The sequence below is a fragment of the Orbicella faveolata genome, unplaced genomic scaffold (assembly GCF_042242905.1).
Source record: "Orbicella faveolata isolate gen_17 unplaced genomic scaffold, um_ofav_v1 contig_3, whole genome shotgun sequence".
In the NCBI taxonomy this organism is placed as follows: domain Eukaryota; kingdom Metazoa; phylum Cnidaria; class Anthozoa; order Scleractinia; family Merulinidae; genus Orbicella; species Orbicella faveolata.
In genome coordinates, this window is record NW_028301558.1 from 10360001 (window position 1) to 10386919 (window position 26919).

The window sequence follows — 26919 nt, forward strand, 5'->3', positions numbered from 1 at the left end:
CAAGCCATTCATGTGAAACCTTACGAGAGCTGCTACATCACCCTAAGTATATAGCTTGCCCAAGAACACAAGCAAACGGGAACCCAGACCTCTCGATCTGAATTCCACGTTCGAAGCATTGAGACCACCACGCCTTGAACTCTGCAGTTGTGTTAAAGGAGCTCAGTCACGGTATTTTGAGTTATTTTGGCCACATAAAAAATTACCTTTAAATGGTGAGAAACCTGAAAATAACAGTTTAATAAAATAGAAAAACACCAAAGAGATGATGATAAACCATAAAGGAACAAGGATGGCTAACGATGGAGGAGATTAACACTGATTACAAACGACGAATTTGAAAAATTGAGGCTGAACTTTTCAATATGCGCAATCCGTGACTGAGCTCCTTTAATCTGTGAAATAGGTTGAATACTTACCCCTTCCACGACGATATTCCTCCTGAGAGTTATCTGAGAAAACAGAAAAGCAAACCCTACTAGAGATTGAACTCATAAACGTTCAGATGTTGAATTCAACGAAACTTATCCGGCAAAAGTGAAAAAAAAGGGTTCTGGTTAGTTTATTAGAAGGAAGAATCACTCTTACTTTTACTAAAGAAGTTCGTTATGTCGTTAACTAGAAAAGAATGAAATAACATTTCAGGAAGCTGTAAAACCTGGTCAAGACTGTGGCACTTCATCAGAAAATGAGAAAATTGTCATAAAGGAGCTTTGGCTTGACGTTACACGTCGATTTTCTTCAAATCCGAACAACAAGCGACAAACGAACTCATGTTTTAATTTGAAACGTTCATATAAGCTGGATCAAGAGGTTAATTTAATTAAATAAACTGCAAGGCCGACATCGATTATTTTTTTCTACTCTAAATCAAGAAAACTTCATCCCTTTAAATCACACAAAAATTAATTACATGTACCACATGATACATCTTGAAGTCAGTTCACTCTCAGTTCTGGCGTAAATGCGACTTACCCAACATATCGAGGATGGAGGTTGAATCTGTACCAGAAATCCTCTGCACCCAGGTCAACAAAATGACGGCAGAGAGAAGGAACAGCAAGACTCTTGCGGATGCCATGACTGAGTACAAATCTATTTTCCAATAATCGGTTGCAATGCCTTCAACACACCTGTCAAATTTGACCCTATTAAGTGAACACAAAGATGGGCCAATTTGGTGCGCTTTTATAGGCAGCATTCTTCTCGAAATCGACGTGTAGATAGCTGTTTTTACTAACTAATTTGTTTTCTTGATGCAATTAGCTGTACCTGATAGGGATAATTTCTAACCACACGCAGACATGTCGAGTCGTGGGACGCATTTGCGGCAGTCCACAATTCTCGCTGAGCACGAAATGGGTTTTGAGAAAGCTAATATCTCAAAATAAATAGGTACAACTTAGAAAGAGATCTCTTGTCAGCTTAAATCAAAATTGAAAAACGAGGTAATAAAAATTTAACTGATGAATGATTAGACCTTATAAGAAACAATAATAACTCAATTTGGAAAATATGGCACGTGGTTGTTCCCTTAGCATCGGATGAACGCCCTGCAGATGACTGGTAGACTAGACCATTATCAATCTATCAATAAAAATATGATTTCTGATAACTATAACACGAACATCAACTTAGATGGATGAAAAAAAGAACTCGACTTACTTGATATAAAAAAGTAGAAAAAAAAGTATAGAAAGACCTGATCCCCTCGGAAAACAAAGCTAATACTAAATTGTCTAGATCTTTTTTTCTTAAAAGAAATATAATGTATGGTGTTGATGCTATAACTTTGTAAATAACTTGTTTACAGATAACAATATTACAAAAAGCTGAGGTATTTGCAATTAGTCAACGTTACCTTAATTTTATTATCTGCACAGATTCAAATAAATCCTGCGAAAAAGCAAATCTTTCAACTAGATAATGTCAATCGTTTTTTGACGATTCTTATTTTCCTCAAGGATAAACAATGACTTGAGAATTGACTAGATTAAAATGGTAATGAAAATTAACGTTCGACAGAGATATAAAATGACCCAGAATATAAAAACATTTCAGTCTAATGCTTCACGGTTTCTTTCCCGTTTCTTTGTTATTATTTCTTTAACTTCTTTTTCTGGAAATCTTTATACGGTGAGGCTACACTTCATTCCAAGACCACCAAGAATGCTTTTAAAAAGCTAAGCGCAAAAAATAATGATTGCGTTCTGAAGGTTTCATAAACCTAATTTACTGGTTAAAATACCAAAAAGGTTTCTGCATTGTTATGCTTTGTTTGTTTGTTTAACGCTTTTTCCAAAGCTGTTGATATGATTTATTTTCGCTGTCACGGGATGACATCTATAATAAAAATTTGTATCATATTTTCTGATATCAAATCCATCAACCACCTACCACATTAAGAGATAATTTTGGTTCATTCAATTGTTGCGGCTTGCAGCCATGCAATTAGGAGGAAATGGTTGCGTTCATGCAAGAGACTATGGTCTCTTGGTACGTGATATTCCATTCATCGGCCAAATTGTGCGTCTTGGAACTTTCTTGTTGAAAGATTTTTGGGAATGTGTTGACAGTCCCATAGCCTTTGATCAGAATAGTGCTTTACACATCCTAGAGGCTTGAAATGTTCCGCTCAATTTGGATAAAAGAGTTCAATTTTGCAATTGTGTCGTGTCTGCAATTTTTTACTCTTTTTACCAAAACACATTCTCAAGCTAAGGCCACAGAGATGTTAGCTTTGCTGTTTTGTCTCTATTGTATGAGATAAAGTCAAAGAGATATTAGTCTTGCTGGTTTGTGTCTACTTCATAAGATAAAGTTTCTCCTGTTTTAAGCTATGTTATCTGTTTATAATCGCGTGGGGATGCTCCGGCGCCATCCCAGTGATTTCATGGCTGCCGGAAATGATATTTATCAGCATACTTTCACTTTAACATTAATTTTCAGATTCGCCGTGCAGTTATCACTTTAAAAAGTAATTTTGAAAAGTAATATATCAAACACGAACGCAAACTGTGTTTGAGCACATTTCCAAACACCGAGAAGAGAGTTGAAAATACGACGTGTAGCGCAGTATTTTTGACGAACTTCGAGGTGTTTGGAAATTAACCCTTTACCCCCTAAGGCAAATGGCAGTTTTTCCCAAATCGGCAAATAAAGACACTCTGCCTGTGTGCAATATGCCATTTGAAAGCCACTAATCAGCTTATTTAAGAATTGACATCAGCAGCTATGAAGGAGGTAGACATTTTGAGAGAAATTGCTTTAAAATGGGAAAATGAACGACTTAAAAAATGTATCAATCTTCTACTATATTAAGTATACCACTAAACTATAGCTTATTTAGCAGCTCTTAATGCATAGCTTGATATGAAACAAGGAAAAAGGAAATTAAACTTCTGGGGGTGGTCAGCCATGTCTTGGATGGGAGGGGGTCAGAATTTTATGACTTCAACGAGCAGATCTTCACAAGACAATTTTTATGGCAAAAATTCATAGAAATCTATCAAATATTCACAAAGTTATGACCTTGTGTGCAAATGTGCACTCTCAGGGGGTAAAGGGTTAGATGTGGTTAGACATTGTCTTGAGTGTTTGACACAACTACACCTTCGTCTTTCTTTGCAAAATACTTTACTTGGTATAGTATTTAAGCAATGCCCTTCAAATAAATTACTAAACTACTTCATTGCTGTTGAAGAGCTGTTTTTGCAGGACTGCAGAAGAAACCAAATGTATCCTAAAATTGAAGGTTATCAAAACAAAATAGCAAAAAATATGAAACTGAACGTAAAATAGGTAAGAAGGACTATTTTGAAAAGAAATGGATATTTAGCTGTGGCCAGAAATGAGATAAATATCTAAATTGATTCAATACGTAAGTAACCGAAATAATAAATTTTGCTTGATTCGCTCTTTGTAATCATGAAGTTATTCATTCATTTCTTTGTTCTTGTTGTCTTTTTTCTTATGTATTTTTCTTTTCTGTCATATGTATGTAACGTAAGCCACCGATATAAACTTAATAGCCATATATTAATTTTTAGCCTATTTCTTTTTACAAATTCAGGTAAGCTGTATATAATTTAAAAAAAGGAGAAAAAGGAGAAATGAAACCGCGAAAATCTATATTAATTAAGATCAGATATCCAAACACCGTCGCGGTCATGATTTCCTTTGTTTAAACTCGATGAATTATTAATGAGTTTGAGAAGTTAGATTGACGAATGGAAATATCTAACAGGTCTTATATAAAGAAGTCTGGGATGTCCTTTATTCCACACGCCGATAAGGGAACTGGCTTTTGTGTCGTACTCCTCAGATTTTCGATGTAGGATTGGCGACCTTGGCGAGGCACTCCCTTAACTGTTGTACCTCTCAATGCCAATTCAGACGAGTTTCAGGCTAAATTAGACTGCAATTTGTTTAAGATGACTCACAAGCAAGTAGACACCCTGCAGCGCGAAAAGAATGACTGTCTTAAACGGCATGATCTTTATTCCTTATTTCAGGTTACTCTTCTATTCCCTTCGATGTGCATTACTGTAAATTGCGACACGTTAGATGAGATGAAGATGCATGTGAGACTGCGACGAGAACCAAAGAGAAAAAAATACATGTACTTTGTTATATGACTGAGTTGAGTTTTTTTAGGTTAATTGGTTTATTCAATGTAACAAATACATTGCAATATACAGAAACCAACATGAAAACAGCCGGAAAATGTAACTATCTGGAACAGAAGTATATCACCTAGAACTAGGTGATATGCTTCCTGAAATATAAAGACAAGGTAAGATTGCTACAGATCTTATATGCAGTAAGTTCAAGTCCACTCCGGGTTGAAAATTTAAATTTTTAAGAGAACAAAAGAGACTTGAAAATTTTGCAGCTTGTGATAAGAAAATTACCTTGAAGGCAATTTTTTTAGGAGGTACAACGGGCTGTACTTTTCAAAAGAATGACACTTTACTCTCCAAAGAAATTGTGCAATCGACTATATCTGCAAGTCCTACAAAGTTAATCCGACCCTAGTCCGCATTTGAGAATATATCCGAGCACACCCGAAAATTTGCGAGAAGCTGACTAAGTTCAGAGATCTAATAGCCCTTAATCAACCAAACAGATTACTCTATTACCACTCCAATATTTTCCAAGTATTCAGGGATGGGGCGCTTGGAAGGGCACTTTTGTTTTATGGCGTACTTTTTTCAAAGAATTAAATTACACTTGAAAGATTCTTCCTTTTTCTTCCAACTTTCTTTTCCTTCATTTCCCAAAAACGTCAGAAGCACTAGCAGTCAGCTCTTCATCCAAATTGCAACCCTTCGTGTAATAGATCTAATAACAAATCTTGCCCAAGCGCGTCATGGCCTCTGGTCTCTTTTCTACGGACCTCGTTCACTCGGCAACTGGAAAAGACCGTACAGTGGAGCTCCGGTCACAAACGGACCGTGAAAATTTAACCGTGTTAACAGGGTAGGATCAAATTTCATGACCGGTCGAAACAGAGTGACGTCGTAACGGATAAATATCACAATTGCACTTTTAAACAACTGTTCTTTAATAAGCATATGGAATGCTGTTACAAGCTGATACAATCAGTGCATACATAATAACAGTGGAATGACGAACGTAACGGGTTTAAGTGGCCGTATAGATGTGTTTCACAACAAATGCCTCAGGAGGATTCTCAAAATAAAATGGCAAGATCACGTTACCACTAGAGAGCTCCTTGAGAAGGCAGAGACGAAGTTCCTTAGTGAAGAGGTTAAGAGGAGAAGATGGAAGATGATAGGGCATGTCTTACGACAAAACAGAAACAGCCATACCAACATAGCCCTATCATGGACACCTGAAGGAAAAAGGAAGAGAGGAAGGCCTAAGACCACCTGGCGAAGAACAGTTGAGAGAGAGAGGAACAGCGCAGGATGGCGTACATGGGATGAGGCAAGAGCTGCTGCAGCCAACAGAGAAAATTGGAGGCATTCTGTGGAGGCCTTATGTGCCACGAGGCACAAAGAAGCTAAGTGAAGTGAAGTGAATGTTAATTAACGGGGTAGAATTATAAAGGATTTTATTATATCTGTCGGTTAGTACGCGCGCTGTGATTGCTCAATTTAGCAGGCCACATTCTCCTATACGGCCCGCTAAAATTTAAAGTTATTTCTGCTGCCAAACTGTTTCGTGATTTATCGCCAAGTGATCTTAACTTTTATAGGAAGTAAAAGTCTAAAACTTTATTTTACTTTAAATTGTGTCTTAAAGCGTGCTGACGATTTAAAAACGATTTCAAATTGACTCGTTATGCTTTCGAGGTACGTCAGAAATTTTTAAGCCGTTCCGCATGAATAGAAATCATTCCCAAACCCGGCAGACACATAGTAGATATATAATGAATATCTTACTAACCTCGTTCTCTCGGTCCGTACTGTAAGTTCCGGATCCTCGTTTTTTCCCCTTCGATTAGATTTTATTCATAAATCGATGGGAAGAAAACTCGGTCCGTAACTTACAGTACGGCCCTCGAACTCGGTTAGTAAGAGGTATATATTAGTTGGGATCTCAGAATATGGCCATCGGCCGTGTTAACCGGTTAGTGACTTAAACGGGGTTTTCTTATAGGAAAATGTTTGGGCGTTTCACCGGGACGAAAACAAAGTGGCCGTAATAACGAAGTCATGACCGTAAGGCGGGGTCCGCTGTACTTATATAATTGCAAAAAACAAAACAAAAAAACATAATCCAGTAAATTATAAATCTCAATCAAAATATTTGTGCTGCCCGGTATGTTTCGCTACAGTAAAATAGCTATGTGAACTTACGCCAATATCCGGGGAACCCTCATATGAAAAGGTCAGGGATGCTCGTCGGAAAATTTGAATTAAGCCCCCAAAGGAAACCAACCTAGGCGTAGTTTGGGCTTTATTTGACCCTAAAAGATACCCCTTAAAATAGAATAGGCTCGATTAACAGCCGCCGTTCAGGAAAGGTGCCCGCGCCAGTAGACGAGACTCGGGGGACCCGCGGAAATCGAACATAAAAGCGGAAATAAGAGCCTTTTTTAATTAGTTATTCTTTGAGTGCACCCTAAAAGATACTTTGACGGCTAAAAATAGTGGTGTTGCATCATGAACACCCCAAATGAGACCAGAGCACTTGATTTATACCCCTAAGCGACACGGCGAGAATCGCCGACCTTTTCATATGGGAGTGCCCCCCTCTGAGCGCCAACACCACCAGTTCTAAAACGTTTCGTTTGTCTTGCCAGCTAAGCAAACAATTACTTGTAAGCGATGCCGCATGAGATGGAGGTATCCTTTGCCGAGATAGCGACGTTCTCTCAACAGTTACCGGTCGCCACGACGCCGCCGAGACCTAACTCTCCTGCTTGCTGGCCTTATGATTGGCCGCAAGCTCCCGGATCGAGTGGTGCAAATTCATGCACTGGCCAGAGATTCATTGTTTTATGTCGTTCAGCCAAGACACTGCATTACTTTCCCACTGCATGTCCCCCCCCCCCCCCCCCCCCCCAGTTTCATTCGGTTCATTTCATAATTTAGTTTTCTTTCATTTAATATAAAGTGAGTGATTCTCACGATTTCCAGAGAAACATCACAGAGGCAAACAGTGTAGTCCTCATGCCGAGTTATCTCTTTATTTAACTGGAAACATATTTTATATCTGTTTCTTTCTGATTAAATCTTAAACACCGACAATTTGAAAGTGAATTTGACTTTTATGGTTGCATTAATTTTATGCCTAGAATTTCTGGATTTCTCTTTATTTCTTCATGTCGATAGTCCCATTCCTAAAGGTAACAGAAAAAAAAGTTAAGAAAACAAAGGCGAGAGAAAATATCATTCCAACAGGGTATATTGGATAGGTTCATTTCAGCGATATAAATATAGTATCATTTCAGTAACTTCAAATTTATGTTTTCCAATAACTGTCTAATTTCTCGCGCGCTGATTGGCCCACTTTTATCATCAATAAGAGTGCATACAGACGGATAAATTTTAATTTCTGCAAGCTTTCAAGTTCAACTTTCAGCTGTCAAACTGTCAACCTTTTAACCAATGAGATTTTATGGACTTTTTTAAGTAGCCAATTAAAAAGCGAGAAAAGCTATTAACAACGTTCGCGTCATTTTGAATAAAATTCACTCATCTTTGTTTACGGCAAGTTTACTGCGTCTTTTCCCTACATTTATTCCCGAAATTTAACCATTTTGGGGTCTTGTTATTGTAAAAACCAATTGACGTCAGTTTTTATGCGTCTGACCTCTTATTGACGATAAATTGCGTCATAACATTGTCAAAGTTTAGTGTAGAACCACTCGCCTGCGGCTCGTGGTTCCACAGCCACTTTGACAATGTTATGACGCAATTTATTATCAATAAGAGGACAGACGCATAAAAAATGACGTCAATTTGTTAATTTGCCCTGCTGTAGGACAACTGAAAAGAAACTTTCACTCAGCATTCAAGGTCCTAGATTATTTAATTCCCTTAACTCTGTTATTCAAAATACCTCTAGTACTAGTATTGCTGCGTTAACGTACCTCTAAACTTATGTCATCTTTCTTGGTATACATGTAAGTATATTCTACTTCTCCTAGTGTGCTTGTGTGTACTGTGCAAACTCCGTGTACTGAGCTTTTTTTTGCCTTCCTTTGCTTTTGAGCATTTGCGCGTTTAGCTTTGCTTAAACTACTTTTTATCCTAAATTCTGATCATTTTGTGTGCCGATGTCAGCATTTTTATTCTTTTGTTGAGTCTTATAATTAAGGTAGTCCTTTACACAAGCCTCATTGGCTTCTCTGGGCTCCCTCGCCTTATACATTGATATTTTGTAACTACATTCATAAATGGCACGAAATAAAACAAATAAGCAAAATTTAGCCCATACCGCACAGTCCAGCCAGTTATACATTGATAGACTGATACAGTCCTGGCACTCTTTATCAAGAGATGTTAATGTTAGAATATTAGTTATGCCCAGTCATTGTTGAACATGTTGCAGTTATATTCATTGCATAATTGGTCACCATAGCAAGCGTACAATCTGTTAAGTCCACTAAGCCTGGGCTATAATTGTTTTGTTCGTGAGCCTTAGGAGTGGTAACTTTTTGTCCCCCCCCCCCCCCCTCACCCCCAATGTATCTCCAAAAGTATATATTTACTCAATATAGTTACTCCGCTGTCGCTGTCGTTTAGAGAGCAATTGTCCCTGTCGTAGTCATGGCAGTTATTATCACCGTTTTTGTTGTTATTGATTTTCAGTATCATTTTCATTCACCTGTTTCATGACAGTCATCGTTGTCACCGGCACCGTTATCGTTTACAAAGTATGGTGAGGATCAGAGATAGCATATGCCGCGGAAAGCTAAAGTTTGAGTTGCATTGAACATGTCTCACCTCAGAAGAAACTCAGAAGACACAACCACACCGAAAGCGACAATTTGTCCTCATGTATTTACCGTTATCATCGCTATACGCACAGAACCTCGCGAATCGTTTGCAGAATGTCTTGCTCCTTATGTTTTTGCAGCCTAGAGAAGAAAATGCAAAATACCCGTCAGACATGACCTGATCCTGTGCCAAGATTGTATTAAGCCGACGGACTACAGTCAGCACCACAATACCAGCTCTACTGATCCAAAAACTCATCACAACCTTGAATCAAAAATGACTGGCCACAACCTGCTTGAATAATTCTCAGTCTGCGCTTCTCGTTATTCCTAGTGAGGTTTTTGATTTTGGGAACCAATGTTTTTGTTCAAAACAACTCTATGATGAACACAATTTCATGTTCATTTGAGATAATAAAAGGTGGTAAAGAAAGGAAGGTACAGTTCACGTTAAAGCCTAGGGCGGGGCAAGGGCTTCAAAGTATCCGTGCTTATTTCTAAGCAAACAGCATTCGAACTATAGTCATCAACCTTTGTGACTATTCCTAAAATTTACCAGAGACCATTTTATTGTATCAGTTGACTTTTGCCGGTTTTTATGTGACGTCATCATTTCCAAAATTAAAAATCACCAATCGTTCTGAAGTTTTAGTTTCATCAGATCAGGAGCCATAATCGGGGACGGAGACCGTAAGCGCGTGCCATTTCTAGTATTGGGGCTGTCCCTAAGATATGGGAAAATTTTTCTATTTTTAGAACAAATTGCGCCATCCCGTGCGGCACATGCGCGCACATGCTGCGAGGATTTTTGCGGATGTAGCGCGGGGAAATGGCGTCCGAAATTCCCGAAATGTTTGATGCTTTTGGCCCACAACTCGACACTTTCATGTCTGTTGGAATTTTGCTTCAGTGTTTTCGTCGTAAGCTGCTCCAGTTTGAGTGAAGTAAGACAGTGTCAAATTTAGCTATGTGCCGCTTTATATCACTGACCAAGTTGTGTTCCGCAGCTTCTTTTGCAAGGGCTCCACATTACTCCACTCTAAGTTTCACATATGTTGAAGATTAACAGCTTTTCCAAAACACAGCAAAACACTAGTTGGATATAATTGGATATAGCAGCGTTTCAGGACTTCAAAGTTTCCCTCCTCTTCCACACGCTTGCGAGGATTTCAACAGAGTCTATCTCGACCGAAAAGTAAAAAAAAATAATTGCAAGTTTGAGTTTCGCCTAAATTGTAAGCAACGCTTGATGTTTTATCAAGACCCAATAAACGACAATAAAGTTTATGTCTGTTGATGCTGCTCAGTTTTGTTTGTGTAAAAATCCAATAAATTGACTGTTGTCGATGAATAAGAGCGTCCGCCGATGCGTGTTTTGTACAGTCAGTAAACTGAACATGACAAGTTGGACTTCCCCACTTTCGAGTGAAACGTACATCGAACTCATGTATCTCTGGTTTTTAAATATGTTTAAGGTTGATAAATGTTTTAGAACATATTAAAAGCTTAGCTCAAAATATGTGAATACAGCAGAGATAATCAGCTTTCTTTAATCAACTCGAATAGTCACGGTACTCGAATAAAGATTTCGATTTTGTTGGTCGAGTTACCAAAACTCCTTGTCTATTTTATTTTCGCAGTGTAAAATTTCACTACGTTAAAGAAGCACTCGTGATGTTAGTAGCCTTTTGGCGTTGATGAAACTTGTTGCAGCATCTCGGCACAAAAGACAGCGAAAGAAATCTTTGTCAAGATTTGTTGACAATTGAAAACACCGACTCGGACTTGAAAGTGCACGCTCTGCACTATGCAAATGAGCAACTTGTACGCGTCAGACTTTCCTTTCAAAAACTTTTGCAAACTCGCCAAATAAACAAAACAATAAGAAACTATAGTTCGTATCAAAACAGGGTTTGGTTATGATTAAGCATTGTTTGGGAAACTCACAAATTAACTCGATACCAGAGTAAAGAGTATTCTTAAATAACTTTTTTTTTATAGAACAAGCGCAAAAGCCTACGCGTACAACTAACGCGAGCATTCATTCACAGCGCGAAATCGAAGTCATGTTTTCGACCCTGAAAATCTCACCTTTTCCGTTAGCTCAGAGCATAAAACTACATATAAGAGCCCTGGTTCTTATTCCCTGCCTTATTCCCTGCCATCGCTGTGAAAAATCTGCAAGAGAATCTCGCAACTCTCACCATTTGATCACGCATTGTGACAACATCCACGCGAGAGCCCCCGATATGTGCGTGGATCCGCGCGGATATATGACGTCAGGATGGCGCAATTTGTTCTAAAAAAAGAAAAATTGTGTCATATTATAGGTGCGCTCGGATCCCAAGACTTACGGTCTCCGTCCCCGATTATGGCTCCTGAACAGATATAAGACCCTCTAAGAACTTGATCCTTTGTTATAAAGTACGTTTGAAATTCCAAGTTTATGCGTTGCGTGACATAAAAATGGCGGAGAGGAGGGGTCATCGCTCAAGTTTTTGCTAACTGAACAGTTCTTGCACTAGAAGAATTAATACTTTCAATGTTTCGTAACTCTAGAGTAGAGTAATAACTTTTCGTTTCAATAGCAAAACTCAATGACAGATGCAAAACTGCCATGTTAGTGCCCCTCGGAAGTCGGAAGGGCACCAACATGGCGTCTCCCTACAAAGCTCTATAAATTTGGGTCAAACACTTTCCGAATAACGCGCGAATGAAAAACCACACAAACCTCAATCTTGGCGAGAAGTAATATATCAATTATCTATCATATCCCAGACTTCTTGAATTAATTTATTGAATGGTTACGAATTACGAAATTTATTTTTGATGACGTGACAGTGTAAACCAGCAACAGTATAGTACGCCTTCGGTCAAAATTAAGGTCGAGGAAGCTAGAAAAAAGAAGTAAAATCAACCAGCTTAAATAATTTATTTGATCAACTCAGAACGAAGATAAAATTCTCAGATGACTAAATGATCATTCCTAAGAAGCTCTTAGGCCAAATTACTATGTGAGTCATTATGATTTCCTATAAACTCTTGTGAAAAGGTCACGACTAGTGTATATCTTAAAGGAATAAAGTAATTTGCACGAGAGTGTTGTCACAAATATTATGTCTCACAATGTAATCCTTCGTTCCAAGTTCAAGCGAAATCGGGGATTTGGTCATTACCTATTGTACACCACTCGTTTTCGGGGAACTGAAAATTTTGGAAAAAATTGTAACTTGCAGATCTCTCTCTGTGCCATCCAAATAGAAAGGAATGGTGTTAATTCACGCCCATAAAAGTAGCAAAAGGCACAATAAAATGCATAGTTTACCACGATAGAAGCGACGACTTATCTCATCTGAGGTATCAAAGGTATCAGAGATATCAGTGGTATCAGAGGTGTCATCCATTTCACCTGCCATCATGAAGCAATGTCAGTATCGGTATTACCAGATATTAGGCCCGTCCACACGACACCGGAGGAATTTAAAAACGGAGCTCTCACTCTGAAAGCGCATCAAATGTTTTCCATCCACACCTTGCCGGAGTAATTAAAAACGCAGCAATCAGCGGTCATTTTGGATTTATGTTTGAGGAAAACTCGGTCAAGGAAATCACCTGATTATCGTGACGCCATCGTTTTCGAAAAGCTCCGTTTTCAAAATGTTTTCCGTTCACACGAAAACGATAAACTGGCGTTTTCAAATTCCTCTGGGCTGAAAAGCGTTTTCGAAAAGCTCCATTTTCGTGACGGATTATAGTGTGGACGGAAGGCCTAACCGTAGGAATAAACCTCCGTTTTCAAATTCCTCCAGCATAGTGTGGACGGGGCCCTATTTTGTGGCTATTTACTTAACGAAGTAATCCCTGATTGAATGAATAATTATAATGCCCTTGATGAGAAGCAACCTCGATCAAATTTAAAAGATCTTAGTGTAAAGGTTAGCAAATATATTAGGAATTTCCTCTTACAATCATAGACTATTCACAACACCACAGCTTGCAGATGGGTTGGTTCCTACAATTTGTTACTATACGAATTATGTTGATATTTTTTGTAACAACTTTGTTTGCATTTGTATTAAAAGGATTATAACATTTACAAATTGAAAGGAGGGTGCCAACAGGGAAGAACGTAATCTTCATATTAAGCTGAACCCAAACCTAAGATAAACTACAAATAAGAATATAAAGACATATACCATAGTATTCGCATTTTATGACAATTTCAACTGGTCAACATCAAAAGGCATTTATGCAACAGACATTTATAAATGTTAAACCTCTTGAAATATTTCAACTTTTCGTTGCTTCTCTTGGATTGTGTAATGTAGTGCGTTCGCCATGCAAAATCAACATTTTACTCTTCATGTAAGCAAGAAAACAATTTAAAGAATGCAATCAAAGTTTTCGGCGAATTATTTTTAACTAGCGTTCTATGTTTTTCCAAGTTATTTTCTACTTACCCAGCGATTCTAGAACTAAACTGGATTTGGCAGATGTTTTCTGCAGTTGAGCCAACAAGAAGGCAGAAATCGCAAAGATAAGGAAGGTCTGTGCAGATTTCATTACTACGGTAAAATCGTCGACAAACCGACTCAAAATGCTGCTTTACTAAGCTGATCCAGCTAACGAGATGGGCTAATTCAAACCCTTTACGCCCCTTTTATAGTTTATCCAATAATCGACAGCTGGTTAATAGTAGGCTTATCAATGTTCACTTATACATCAACAGGGCCTACATTAGTATTTACCACCAAATTACGTCACCCCGCCTAAAATTAAGTAAAAAATAAATTATACTAGCTTTCCGCCCTTGCTCACGAAAATAAACAGATGCCCCCAACGCTACAAAATATGTGGAACAAGGAAAGTAGCCAGGCTTGAGCATAGGGCGGAATTATAAGGAATGAGATACCTCTGTTTTCACGTGAATTTCCTTTCAGTAAAGAAAAACGTAAAAATTATTATTTTCCCACCTAATTACGTCTATGTTCCCACAATCAAGTTGTTAACAACTGTCTAATAGTCCCCGTCCCTCGTCACCCACAATTAAAAATAACGAACAAACCGATGAAGACAAAAACAAAAAGCAGTTTGAAAATATATTGATGGCCAAGACAAAACCCGCAAGCTACAGCAACCAATTTTGTATAGTGTGTTAATAAATAAATTCAACTTTTAGTGAAGGGTTAATAAAAACATTATTCATGTGAAACGTTTCTATATCTGGAGCCAAAGTTTACAAATACTGGAGATAAATGAATCGCTGTTTTCCATACAGTAAGGCAAAGGAAGATTTCTCTTTCTGTGACTTATTTTAATTAAATGTTAATAAGTTTTCTCATTCTACTGTATTTAAGGCTAAATATTTGCAAAATTTCATTCTGTTTTTATCAAGATGTGCTCCTGTTGTTACTTTATTGTTCTGCATGCATTAGTGTGTCCTTTATACATGGAAAGGAGCCGGCTAATCAAAGCTACATTTATCATTAAAATGAAGCTAAAGAAGCTGGCACGTACATGTGCATATTTTGAATCAAGCTAAAATCGGACTCTGAGATTTTAATTTTACCAAAAAAATTGAGCACAATCAAATCCCCCGTGGGTCTCTGAGAGCGCGCATATATAAGAACGAGTATGGCTCGGGCTTAAGGGTGAAAAGTTCACCTCTAAACATGTAAAGCAAATTTGAATCAATAAACAGCAGTGCTGTGTTTCTGTACACCCCAGCTACATGCATCCTCAAAAACAAGTCCCGTTAAACTTTTTTAATATAGTGACACCTGTCATCACTGCTTCCTTAAGTTATGCTGCTAAAGAACATTCTGGACTCATATCACTATAGTGATAAAAATTTTAAATTAAAGATATTATTTTCACAAATTTTTAATTTACTTTTAAATCATCTTAAAGCAGCAGACATTTGTAATATGTGACAAATAGAGCGAGTATGAAAAGCTCTCGTTTTCACATATGCTCCCAGCATGATATTATGAAACACAATCTGAATCAATAGATATGTGAGGTCCAAGTTTCCAATTGATCATGATTTACTGTAGACTTCGGGTTGACTTCTTAACAAAACCAGCTGCAAAACATTTATTTTGAAAATGAATTCTACTGAAATGAAAATGAACATGTGCGTTTGTCATTACTATGGGGGCTGGCGGGCAAAACAATAATTATTACTAATAATAATTAAAAAACATAGAGCAAATTTCATAAGGATGTTTAAACGCGCTTTACAAGATGAAATAAACACTAAAACCTGTTCCTTATAGATTGAAAAAACATATAAAAGCAAACTTATGGAAGATATTTAATTGCACATTTGTTTTGAGTACAATTAGGACATTTTTTTTTTATTCCAGTTTAGTAAAAGTTGACGTGACATTGACAAAACCAATACACCACGAGACCGAGAAATCATTTTTTCCCCTAAATATTTCATGTTGTGGCATTCGAACAGGAGCTAGATTATGAAATTATTTCGTCTACCGTTCTAATGACAAAAGAAAAATCTTCGCTCGATATCTTTTCAGCAATTTCAGCCATCATAGCGATAGCCGCGAACGTCAGGAATCATCATTTGGATTCTGCTTGAGGCAAAACACGATAAAAGCTGTTTTTTTTTCTGATCAGCCGCAACATTACGAAGTTTGATGCTTATTCGAGAACAGCCGCAAAATTAAAAAATAACTCCGCAAATCCAACTTAATTTTACTTTGTAAAAGACAAAAACGAAAGATGAAAACATAACAACAAATAAGGAGAACTCTCCTTGTTGAAGTAAATTGCTTAAGATCTGAAACTCTCTTAGGGTAATTCTTGTCTCTTCTGCCTTTTTTTAAACTTTGGTATAAGCATTATCATTTCGAGGTTTTCTTCAAATTAAGCGAAAGGCAATTGTGGGATGACAAAAATGTCTGGAAAGATAAGATGCATTTGCTGATAAAGATTTAAAAGAAAAAGGATTTCAAGCCAGAAAATATTTCTTAAACTTTGCACTCTGAAATTTCAGAATATAAAAACTATGATGCCAGTACGGACAGCTTTTATTATAATAAGGACTCTCAGGTGTGTCTGTTTCCTTTTACGAGATTGGGCTGTGTCTTGTTGAAAATACGTCGCTCTATCTATGTAAACGGAAAAAGTTCATAAATTTTGATCATGAAGTATTTAATTTTATCGTTTATAGACGACACTTCAAACCCATTCATTATCCGTTACGGCTATATAGCTAAAAGAGGGGAGTTTGAAACTTATGTATGAATGCCCTCTAATGAGCTGCATGAAGAAGAAATAATTACAGAGAACACTTAAACATGACAGAAATGCATTTACATGCACTTCAAACGTGACTTATTTGAAACCCAAACATGTGCAAATGTAGTCTTTGAGGAGCTAAATGATTTTCACAAACTCTACAACGAGAGGAAAAAATGCAGTTGATCTGGATACATACAGGATTCCTGTAGGAATGACTACTGACACAAAAATATGTTATATAAATTAGTATATACCACACAAGTGAATAGTGATTTTCGCGCGCTCTGATTGGTTAACTCGGAGGTGATTAGCAAGTACTATTCACCTCCGAGCAGCCGGCGCGAGAGATTTTAAAATTTCCGACCGCTTGTCACACATAAAATAGCATTTTGGTCCGCTAATTATTCAGCTTGTGTGGTATATATAATTCACCTCAGTGTCGGTGGAAGTGATGGATATTTACCTCGCCGCTTCGCGGCTCGGCGAATATCCATCACTATTCAACTCAATTTCGGTGAATAATTGTTAAATATTGTTGCATCTTGTAATAACATAAAAAAGGCGTAAAAAAGACATACAAAGACGTACAAAATGGTATACAATTGAGATAAAAACATTTTAATTTCTCCAATTTCGGTGTATTTCCTCCAGTTTTGATGTAGAAAAACATTTGAGAAGATTTGATAACAAACTTCTCCATCATCACCATATTATATCTTTAATTAAGATGAAATTAAATTGTAAAGACGCATATAGAGTCAAAAAAAATTCTGAAAAGCGTGTTCTTCAGTATTTCAATTAACGGATGATTAGATCAAGCTTTTTATCGCTTGATAACAATTTTTGGAATTATTTACTGTGGTGTAAAAGTGCTTCTCCACTCAAAAGCTTTTTAGTTATATATTTTTGTATTTAGATTTACTAGGTGATTTACCACCGTTCTAAAATATAAGTACATTTGGCATTTTACTGGCTGGCTTTACGCAGTAACATTTTCAAAAGTGTTTGAATATAAAAAAAAAACGTGCTAAACTATAGGTTTGACCGAATTAAATGAAAATCAAATGAAAATTTAAATTTAAATCTAAATTAAATTACAATTAAATCTACTGTGTTAAAAATCATCTTCCGACGCTATATTATTAAGTCATTGACTAAGGGGATCACATACGTATTGAACGAAATTAAAATTAACGTTGGCTTAAGCTGTTCGTTAAAGTTGGTACAGACGAAAACTATTTGGCTTGTGGTCATTTTGCACGAACCTCGCCACGACTTTGAGACATATATTTCTAGATCCGACCCGACTTTACACAGTTTAATAAGTCTCTTTATATACCATCTTATAACTGAGCTCAATTTGCCGGAAAGTTGTTTTTTAAAATGTCTCAACCGGTGAATGCATTGGCGTGAATTGTCCGCTAAATGATTTGCTGTCGTGTACGGATTGGGCAGCTTTTTTTCTGGATCGTTTCATATCGACCCGTCTGGTCTGGCCACACATCACACATTATAAAAAGAGAATTATTCTAAACTAAATTTAAAGTTTTACCTCATTACTTTATGTGAGTTCTAAATTAGACGGGTCAAGAGAAAGACAATGTGCTTTTATGAGCATTTTCGGCACTGTTCTGTGACAAGTGTTCACAGCATTCGACTTACTCCCAGTAATTACCAGTTAACTAAACGTAAAGCTTCACTTTATTATTTCACGTGAGTCTCAAATTAGAGGTATTTTACTACATTGAACGGCATTTAATGGTATCATCTTTTTTTATTCACACATTCACTAATTACAATTAAATACTTCTAAAAGTGTACATAAAAAAATGATAATATTCTATCTTTTTTTATTATTATTTTGAGATTAGCAATACGTTTTGACATATACTGAACATCCCAGAAAGCCTTGAAATATTTATTGCCACCGCGAGGAAGTGCTGGCAATATCATAATCACCACAAAATTAATCACTGATACCCCGAGCACCACAGGAAGAGATCATTTTTAACGTGACAAATGCTGGTGTTAAAAAAAACTACCACATATCATACACCCACGTATATGTTTTTAAAGTGCTCCCATTAAGCCCCATTCTGGAATGATTTTTTGTGCGGGGTAGTCGCAAAAAAACACGAAAAAGTTGATTTATCAGACTCAATTCTTCCATATGGACTTGTCAACTCACGCGATACCACAAAGCCTTAAGCTTGCCTTTGCTTACTTCGCGGCAAAGTATTTAATCTACAAATGTTACTTAGCTGAAGGAGCGCTACTTCCCTCGCCGATTAAAACTACACTTTTGCGAAGACATGACAACCGAAAGACACACTGCAATAAGATTTATACCTCCTAATCTTTTTAACGATAAATAACACTGTTTTATTGAGAAAAATTTGTTCCAGAAATTTCGCCTCTACCATTGTTTCCTCTTAGTGTAGCACAGTCGAAACTCCACCAACGGAGTTCTCTCCACAACGGCCATGCTTTTTTGTCCCGGCCAGCGCTCCATACATTCACTCTTATTTTAACCTCCGGCTCTCTGCAACGGCAACGGCCACTAAAGCGCGCCCCAGCTGCCAAAATTTCTTGACTAACGGCGTGTACAAAACCTCATTTTCGCGTTATAAAAGTGAGAAGCCATCCATATGAAATGTTCATGCAAATCAAATCATGCTCGCATGAAACGTTTTCCGTCACGAAGACTTGCTTTGAAACAGAGGAAGACGACAATGGAATGCCTCATTCAAGGAAAATGCACGACTTTCTAATTGCACGAAACTTCAGTAATATGATCGTGTAAGGTCAATCAGTTTTAAAAACCGTGGATAATGCTAGTTCCCATAGACTGTAAATTCACTATTCCCTGAATTGTAGCAACAGCTGAAATATTTTGTCTTGTCACTGTTAGCGAACAGTAACTCAATAATACTTTTCGAAACTTTGCTCGAAAATTTTATATATTTGTACAACATACGATTAACTCTGCCAGTTAATTTGAGCCCATGAATTGAATACTTTTTGTGCAAAGTGGGTTTAAAAACTCAGAAATTTTGCAGTTTTTGAAAGGCAATTGTTTGGAGTCAATTCAAAGACATCTTCTAAGAACCCCACTCCCGCCTCCCCTTTAAATTACTTACATTTCCCACCCTCAGGCTGACGCAAGTAACCGGAACTGATGTTTCACTTCCTTAGCAAAGCACGCGAAATGGGCCCTTAAGGTCCAAAAATAACTAAGAGAAAAAACACAATTATGGTTTCTTGACTTTAAGAATTCGAAATTGTTGGGGAAAAAAGTTTTGTCCCCATCAAAAATCCCGTCATGGAAACTGAAAGCGAAAATCTAATTGCTAAATAGCAAATAACTTATCAAAGTCTGCCCAGGTTTGATTTACGTTAAACTTTGAACATCTGTTCTTGGGTCTATGTTATGGAGTGTCAAGAAGAGCGTAATTTCATTTATAATTTTATTAGCCGCTAGGGCGACTGAACATAGTTTTCAAAACTCTGTATTGCTATGAGCATTTCTCCATACAGCTACTTTGATATTGTTGTACAAAGTCTAAGTTTTTACCTGTACTATTTAAGGAATTTATAAGACAAACGAAATGAATTGTAGAATGCTGTGACTTTTACAAGTAAAGCCTGGTTTGCACTACAACATAAGTACAAGCACAAGCATAAACATAACGGTTGTGAGAACGCCCACAACACAAGCGTAAGCGTGAAGACATGCGTACAATGGATAATTTCCTTATTTTCGGTTCCATATCTCCTCAATGTAGTAAAACAAGATGGCGGACTTCGCTTATGATGATGTTTACAGAAGCACGTTTTCACTTGACATAAGCATAAGCACAAGCACAAAAAGAACAAAAGCTTTTGCTCTGCTTGTGGTTGTGCTTTTGCTTGTGTTGTGCACGTCCTCACTACGTGGTAGCTACCATGCGCTTGTGCTTATGCTTGTGCTGTAGGCTTCCTCACTACGGTTATGCTTGCCATGCATGCCTGTGTTTATGTCGTAGTGAAATCTAGGTTAAAGTGGGACTGCGAAATTACCGACTAGTCTGAAGTTGTTGAAAAGCATATGCTTGTCTCACTTACGTCTTGGGCTATCGTTAGTGTCGGTAACATGCATGTGAAATCTGTCTTTTTCCAGTTGGGATTTTGACCTTGCTATGTTCAGTTTTTAACATTTCAATATTCCAAAGTTTGCCTGCTCTCGTTTACAGCGTAGGTAAGTTTTTTCTTTTTAATTTCACAGACTTGCTGTAAAGCTTTCCGTTCTCTGCGCAGAGGAGTCATCCTGAATATTAATTTCACAGTCGATGTCGAAGCACTCGTTCACGGCAGTGATAGCAGTGTGTATCTCAAAGTCTGATCCACTTGTCACTGTTGGCGCCGACGCTCCCTGTAAATTAACATCGTTGGCATCTCCTTGCACTTCCTGTGCTGTGGTCATCAACAGAAACAGGCAACGACAGCTGAACCGAGGGTTGTTGCGAAAATCTATCGCAAGGCGGAAAGAGACGAGCAAATAACGTGCTGCAATGTAAAGAAAGTTCAATTGCAACTTCAGTGCCGTAAGTTTAACGCGGGTACTGTATTATGGCTTTGCGGGTTACAGTGCTTGAATGGGAATCCAATGGGAAATAAAAGATTGCCTTGGCCAAATATGACGAACGTAGCCGTGCTGGAAAGCGTCCAATCTTGTTTTTATGTTTCCATATATTAGCGTATGATTATTCCTCGAGAAATAGTGCAAACTTGTAAGCCGCGTAAAAGTTCGAGGGAAAAAAGAACATGGAAAACTGTAAGGATAAATAAAAAAAATAAATAAAAACACGACTGAGAGCTTTCTAGCAAGCTACATCCCTCATATTGGTTGATGTTATCCTTTGATTGCTTTTCATTGCATTTCTAACTCTGAAACCTACGCGTCAAGATGACTTTCCAACGCGTCATAAGGTCTATTGCGTACGGTAGTTGGGATCTGTACAAAAGCTGAAGTACTCCCAATACTATTTACAGTCGAACCTCTATTAAGCGGCCCTGTATTAAGCGGTCACCCTCTATTAAACGGTCAGTCGTCAAAGTCCCGAAAATTACTTCCCTTAATTACTGTAATTTTGACCTCTATTAAGCGGTCGCGGTCACCCTTTACTAAGTCCCGACGAGCTGTTTCTATTGTCTTGACCTGTATTAAACGGTCACTTTGCAAAAGCAAACCACTCAAATTCTAGTTCCTACAATTACAAATAGCACACCAGGTAATTGATTTCCTTGTTTATTTTCACAAATCATTAAATCGCCGGATATTAATGTTTCTGTCTTGAGGTCAAAAGTCTTGTCAGCATTGCGGATTGAATTCTTCTTTCATTAATTTCTGTTTAAGCCAGTTACACAAGAAGTCATCCGGCCTTGATATTCACATGGCACTTCTAGACTTTAGCCACCACCTCTGTTTACGCGTTTCCCTTCCGTCATTAACTGTGATATAAAACTGCATTTTCACTGTGTTCTGACCTGTATTTTGTACAACCTGTATTAAGCGGTCAGCCCGTATTAAGCGGTCACTTAGCCATTCCCCGAGGGTGACCGCTTAATACAGGTTCGACTGTATCTGTTGAGTAATTACAAGCGACTAGTGTAGTGTTTTCTGCGTATTTGCAAAATATTACGCGGTATTGAGAAACTAGATACTTATATAGTTTCTAAAATACATGGCAATACTCTGTCAATATGTTTTGAAAATTTCAAAAAGTGAAGTGCTTTCTAGTGGCATGTTTTTAGACCGCGCTGAATACAAGATTGAATGGTTGCTAGTATTCAAATACAGAAACGACTGCACAATTCTTCATATCATACTCAGCTTCGTTCAATAATTGCTTACTGTACGAAATTAATCAAATATGATATTAATATCCTTAATTATCTCACCTAACACAATGCATATTACCAATGCATTTGTCACCAAAAGCAAAACTCCAAGGCCGACGTTATCACGACTTCCAGTTGTTTCATCTGAAGGCACCTTCAGCAGCACACCTATTCCAAGGTTGAATGACGTCACCAAGAGGGACGTCATTTGCAAGTAATCCTCAAATCTGTCAGTTATTGGTCTAAATCTCCCATGGAGCATTGCAAATGCAGCCGATACCATGGCGGCGATTCCGACTTGCGTGCGGCTTTCCGATCCAACAAAGATAACGCCAGCCGACAGGATCACTTTTCGCGCCATTTCCACACTTTCCCAATACCAGCAACTTGGTGAGTAATTTTCATGCAGAAACAAAATGGCAAATGCCACTGCTTCCATGCTGCCTCTTTCATCGGCCAGGGAGAATCTGTTGGATCTCTGAGACTGTAGGTGGGTTTTCCACACGATGTACGCCAGAAAAATAGGAAAGCCAATTACGTATGCTAAAGAGGCATACGCTGCCCATATGTACTTCTTATGTGTATCTGTGTCGCACAGAATTGAATAGTCAGCTCTTAGAAACGATGGACAGTTAGAAGCTCCTTCAAATGCACACAACTTGTGACAAGAGAGGGGGAGAATCTGAAAAATGTTGACACACGTAGATGGATACGCAACAAAGAGCAGAAATGCTATAATTTTGAGACAAGGCTTTTTAATGTCAATGAGATGACTTTCGTCGAGTTGTTTTTGTTTTATCTTCATCCATGTTATCCTGGCAAGGTACCAAAACGGTGGAACAACGACAATGACCACATTTCCAGCCAATGTGAAAACGAAATGGCTATAAGCATTCATTTCGAAACTTTTTTCGACACAACTTGGGGAAACAATCTGTAAGACGTTAAGCTGGACAAACCTAATGTAACTCTCAAGGACAGAAACTTCGGAAGGCCACTTGACATACGAAAACGCTTGAAGTAAGCCTGCCAAAACCTGATAAAACCCGATAACAATCTTCACGTGAGAAAGAAAGATGTCAGCTACGGTTCTCCTCCCTGGCTTAGAAGACTTCTCGCTCTTGACGATAACTAAGATGATCACAAGTACTATGAAGCCCAGCACTCCAAACTGTATAGCAATGAGCTTCTTTGAAGGACACTTGTGACATGCGATCATCCGTTTATAGAATCCTGATTGGCAGTTGGCACATAGAGGTCCAGCATAGCCCTCGGCACATTCGGAGTCAATTCCTCCAAGACAGGAGTCTTGACGAATACATTTGTAGGCTTTTGGAACTCTGCCAACGTATTTCATTGATTCATTGCGGTAGCTGTCGCTTTCTATCGCCAAATTAGCGATCAGAAGTTTGTAAAGGTGCTTATGGGAGTTACTTCCGTTTCTCGTCCATGACCAGTAAAACCCGCGTGACAAACGTAATGTGTCATTAGAACATGCGACGCCCTGACCAGGGCAAGCCGTACATGAACCAAAGCGATCCAAGCGAAAGTAGTTCTCTAGGCACCTGCATGCCCTGAATCCAGCCAAAGCTGTCGTGTTAGTACCTAAAATGGCGAGATATAAAAAGAATGACGGGAAAATTTACAAAAAGAATGAAAACCAGCACAATACTTTGACCTACGGAAACAGTTTTCTTCTATCGGCAGTCTTAGGCTGATAACTGAAATTTCTTGAAATACAGTTACTTCTAATTGCAGGTGATGTTGTTTGTGATACGGGCAAGGGTTTACGTTCAGGGATTCATAAATGCCGATTTAGGCACAAAGAAAATTTTAACTTCCTTGCCAACGTTTTCCAAACAAACCAACAACCAAAATCATGAAATGTAACGTTTGTTACTATAAGAACTATTGATATCAAACTTATTTCGAAATAATGACCTTCTGGACACGCTTTGCACTCCCAAGATGCTCTTCCAGGTGCGTATTTTGGGTGTATAAACGTTCCATTGGGGCAATGCTGACATCCATGTCCTTCAGCAGTGACACCAATTGCTGCAACTGAGTCTTGAAAAAAGCCCCCTGGAATTGTCAATAATAAGGTTTAACCATGAGATACATGCGAATACCTTTTACAGAAGGAAATACCTGATATTTTTTGTAACCCTCAGCTTTTTTTATATATATGTTATTGTAACTCAGAAAGTAAAATACAATCGTGGCTATTTTCGATTTGGCCATTTCTCTACGAAAAAAAGGGAGGGCGTCATCACATATTGCAAGACAGGAACACTTAAAATGGATACCTCGTTTGTAGATTACACTATGCAGTCATTTTGAGAGGGCAAATTGGTGGTGAGGTCTGCACTGTATGAGCAAATAATTTCTAACCTTGTTTAGTTAAACCACTTTTAAACATGTTTAACATGTTTGTATGAACGGGATATCAGTGCTATAATGTAGCACAACTAATATTGGATCCCAGTTGTATTACCTGCTGGACACGGTAAACATCCTTTGGATACACCATCTCCCCTTGAATATGTCCCCCTTGGACAGATTTGGCACGTATACGTATCATCTCTACAACGGAATCCGTTTGTTTGAAGTACGTTTAAATGTACACCGTCTTTAACTGGAACAGACGGAAGGTTCTCGGAAAACCTATAAACAGCAGTTAGATATGTTAACTCCTTTGCAAAGATATGAAAGCCTGGCAAATACAAATACTCTCTTTGGTCGTGCAAGTGAGACGGGGACAGCAGTATAACAGATTACACGGATGTCTATAAATTGCTTTACAGCTTTACATGGGTTATTCTATAAAATGTAATTTTGATCAGATTGGTGATAAACTTCTAATAAATAACATAACTAGGCTTCGAACGGAAGTGGCTTAATTTACTCTGCAATTTGTTCTCAGACTCTAATGAAAATAATTATATCCTTTGCATGTTTATCCTATTAATTACAAAGGCGCTATTGCGCTGGTACGAATTTTGGCCAGAGTATAAAGTTGCCATTACTTCCTGCTTCGCAGTTTTTTTACTAGTACTGTAGCAGTCTGATTGTATCAGTCATTTCTCTTCCTTGATGGCTGGGTGAATCCCGGCCACTTGATGAGCCTTTCTTCAGGAGGGTAAAATTACCTAATTTGAAATTTTATACTTTTTGCTGTGTAACTCTGCGACAGATTCATGCTATTACATTGCTTTCTAGTACCAGTGCAAGAGGCGGTCATGTCTCTTCCTCATGGTTATGAAACTTTTTAATTTTCCGAAAATTATGAAAACTTCATAAGATACTGGGTTAGAAAAGCCATGCTGAATTATCTTAGGGAAGTGACAAGTTAAATAACGACAAAGGCATTTTCCCATCACTTTAGGCTATTATAAAGGGAAGCGCAAAACCCTCATAAAACGCATGTACTCACATATAAACCGTCACATTGGGTTTACTATTTCCATCAGCTACGATAGTTATTGACGATAATGCGGGGTTTTTGTACAAAAGCCTGCCATAAGATAAAAATTGAAAGGTTTAATTATAGCTTAAAGGTTCCAAAATCACAAACTGTACTGACTGAACACTCGTAGCATATTTGAATTTGTTAAAACTAAAAGGCATCGATAAAGGTGGAATTTAAATGGCAGACGGACGCTTGGACTAAATGATGGATTCCACATAACACGATACAGAAATTCAGTTTAAAGAAACATTACTAACAATTGTGCCAGGTGCCGTTGTGGGAACGATCCCGGTTCAATCACAGATATCTTGTTGTCAAATAGGTACCTGAGCAAAGGAAAAAACAAACAAGTTACCATACTATGACCACTCCATGAAAGTGATGAGTTATAGGGCATTCATGATCAAATTCATCGGATTATACCAGTGAAGATGCAATGAGAAAAATGTGGTAAACCCATTATTTAAGTTAAATTCAATACCGTCTCGATCATGTTTTTGGTTCTTTCAAGGTGAGTTGGTAGAAATCAAGGTGTACATGTAAAGTAGATAGATATATAGACAGTTTAGTGAAGTACGATAACTACAGAATGGTTACTAGATACACTTTCTTTAACCCCTTCACCCTAAATTGCTGGGGATTTTCCACAATTCAATTAACAGACCCCCTATACCCGTGTATGACATACCATTTGAAAGCCATTGATATGTATATTCCAAACAGTGCGTTAACAACCACTAAGGAAGTGATAGCATTGACAAACGATGGTTTGAAAGAAGAGAACGAAAAAGTTCAAAAAAGTCAAAATCGTTGTAAATATTAGGTATACCCTTAACTATACCTTAATTTACAGGTTTCAATGAATAGGTTAATAACAAATACACTACAG

The 26919-nt window shown here is 37.8% G+C and overlaps 3 protein-coding genes across 4 annotated transcripts in view; all 3 read right to left on the reverse strand.

The window, feature by feature from the left end:
• Nucleotides 1-1216, reverse strand: part of LOC149106330 (uncharacterized) — a 4990-nt gene extending 3774 nt beyond the window's left edge. The window contains exons 1-2 of the mRNA XM_089298801.1: nucleotides 976-1216; nucleotides 420-452 (exon numbers count right to left, since the gene is read on the reverse strand). Coding sequence (XP_089154927.1) covers nucleotides 420-452; nucleotides 976-1201 — 259 coding nt within the window. The 5' untranslated portion in view covers nucleotides 1202-1216. The remainder of the gene's footprint in view (nucleotides 1-419; nucleotides 453-975) is intronic.
• Nucleotides 1217-7633: 6417 nt separating this feature from the next.
• Nucleotides 7634-14048, reverse strand: LOC110065826 (uncharacterized). The gene is made up of 4 exons (XM_089298803.1): nucleotides 13876-14048; nucleotides 12741-12824; nucleotides 9423-9556; nucleotides 7634-7813 (listed from the first exon to the last, which is right to left on the reverse strand). Exons 1-3 carry the CDS (start codon nucleotides 13976-13978, stop codon nucleotides 9435-9437), a joined length of 309 nt encoding a protein of 102 aa, XP_089154929.1. The 5' UTR covers nucleotides 13979-14048; the 3' UTR covers nucleotides 7634-7813; nucleotides 9423-9434.
• A 6086-nt stretch (nucleotides 14049-20134) lies between these two features.
• Nucleotides 20135-26919, reverse strand: part of LOC110065866 (uncharacterized) — a 32323-nt gene continuing 25538 nt past the window's right edge. For both annotated transcript variants that reach the window (XM_089298767.1, XM_089298768.1), the window contains 6 exons: nucleotides 26288-26356; nucleotides 25995-26075; nucleotides 25056-25225; nucleotides 24503-24643; nucleotides 22622-24166; nucleotides 20135-21226 (listed from right to left, as the gene is read on the reverse strand). In XM_089298767.1, the coding sequence (XP_089154893.1) occupies nucleotides 20940-21226; nucleotides 22622-24166; nucleotides 24503-24643; nucleotides 25056-25225; nucleotides 25995-26075; nucleotides 26288-26356 (2293 nt within the window). In that variant the 3' untranslated portion in view covers nucleotides 20135-20939. The remainder of the gene's footprint in view (nucleotides 21227-22621; nucleotides 24167-24502; nucleotides 24644-25055; nucleotides 25226-25994; nucleotides 26076-26287; nucleotides 26357-26919) is intronic.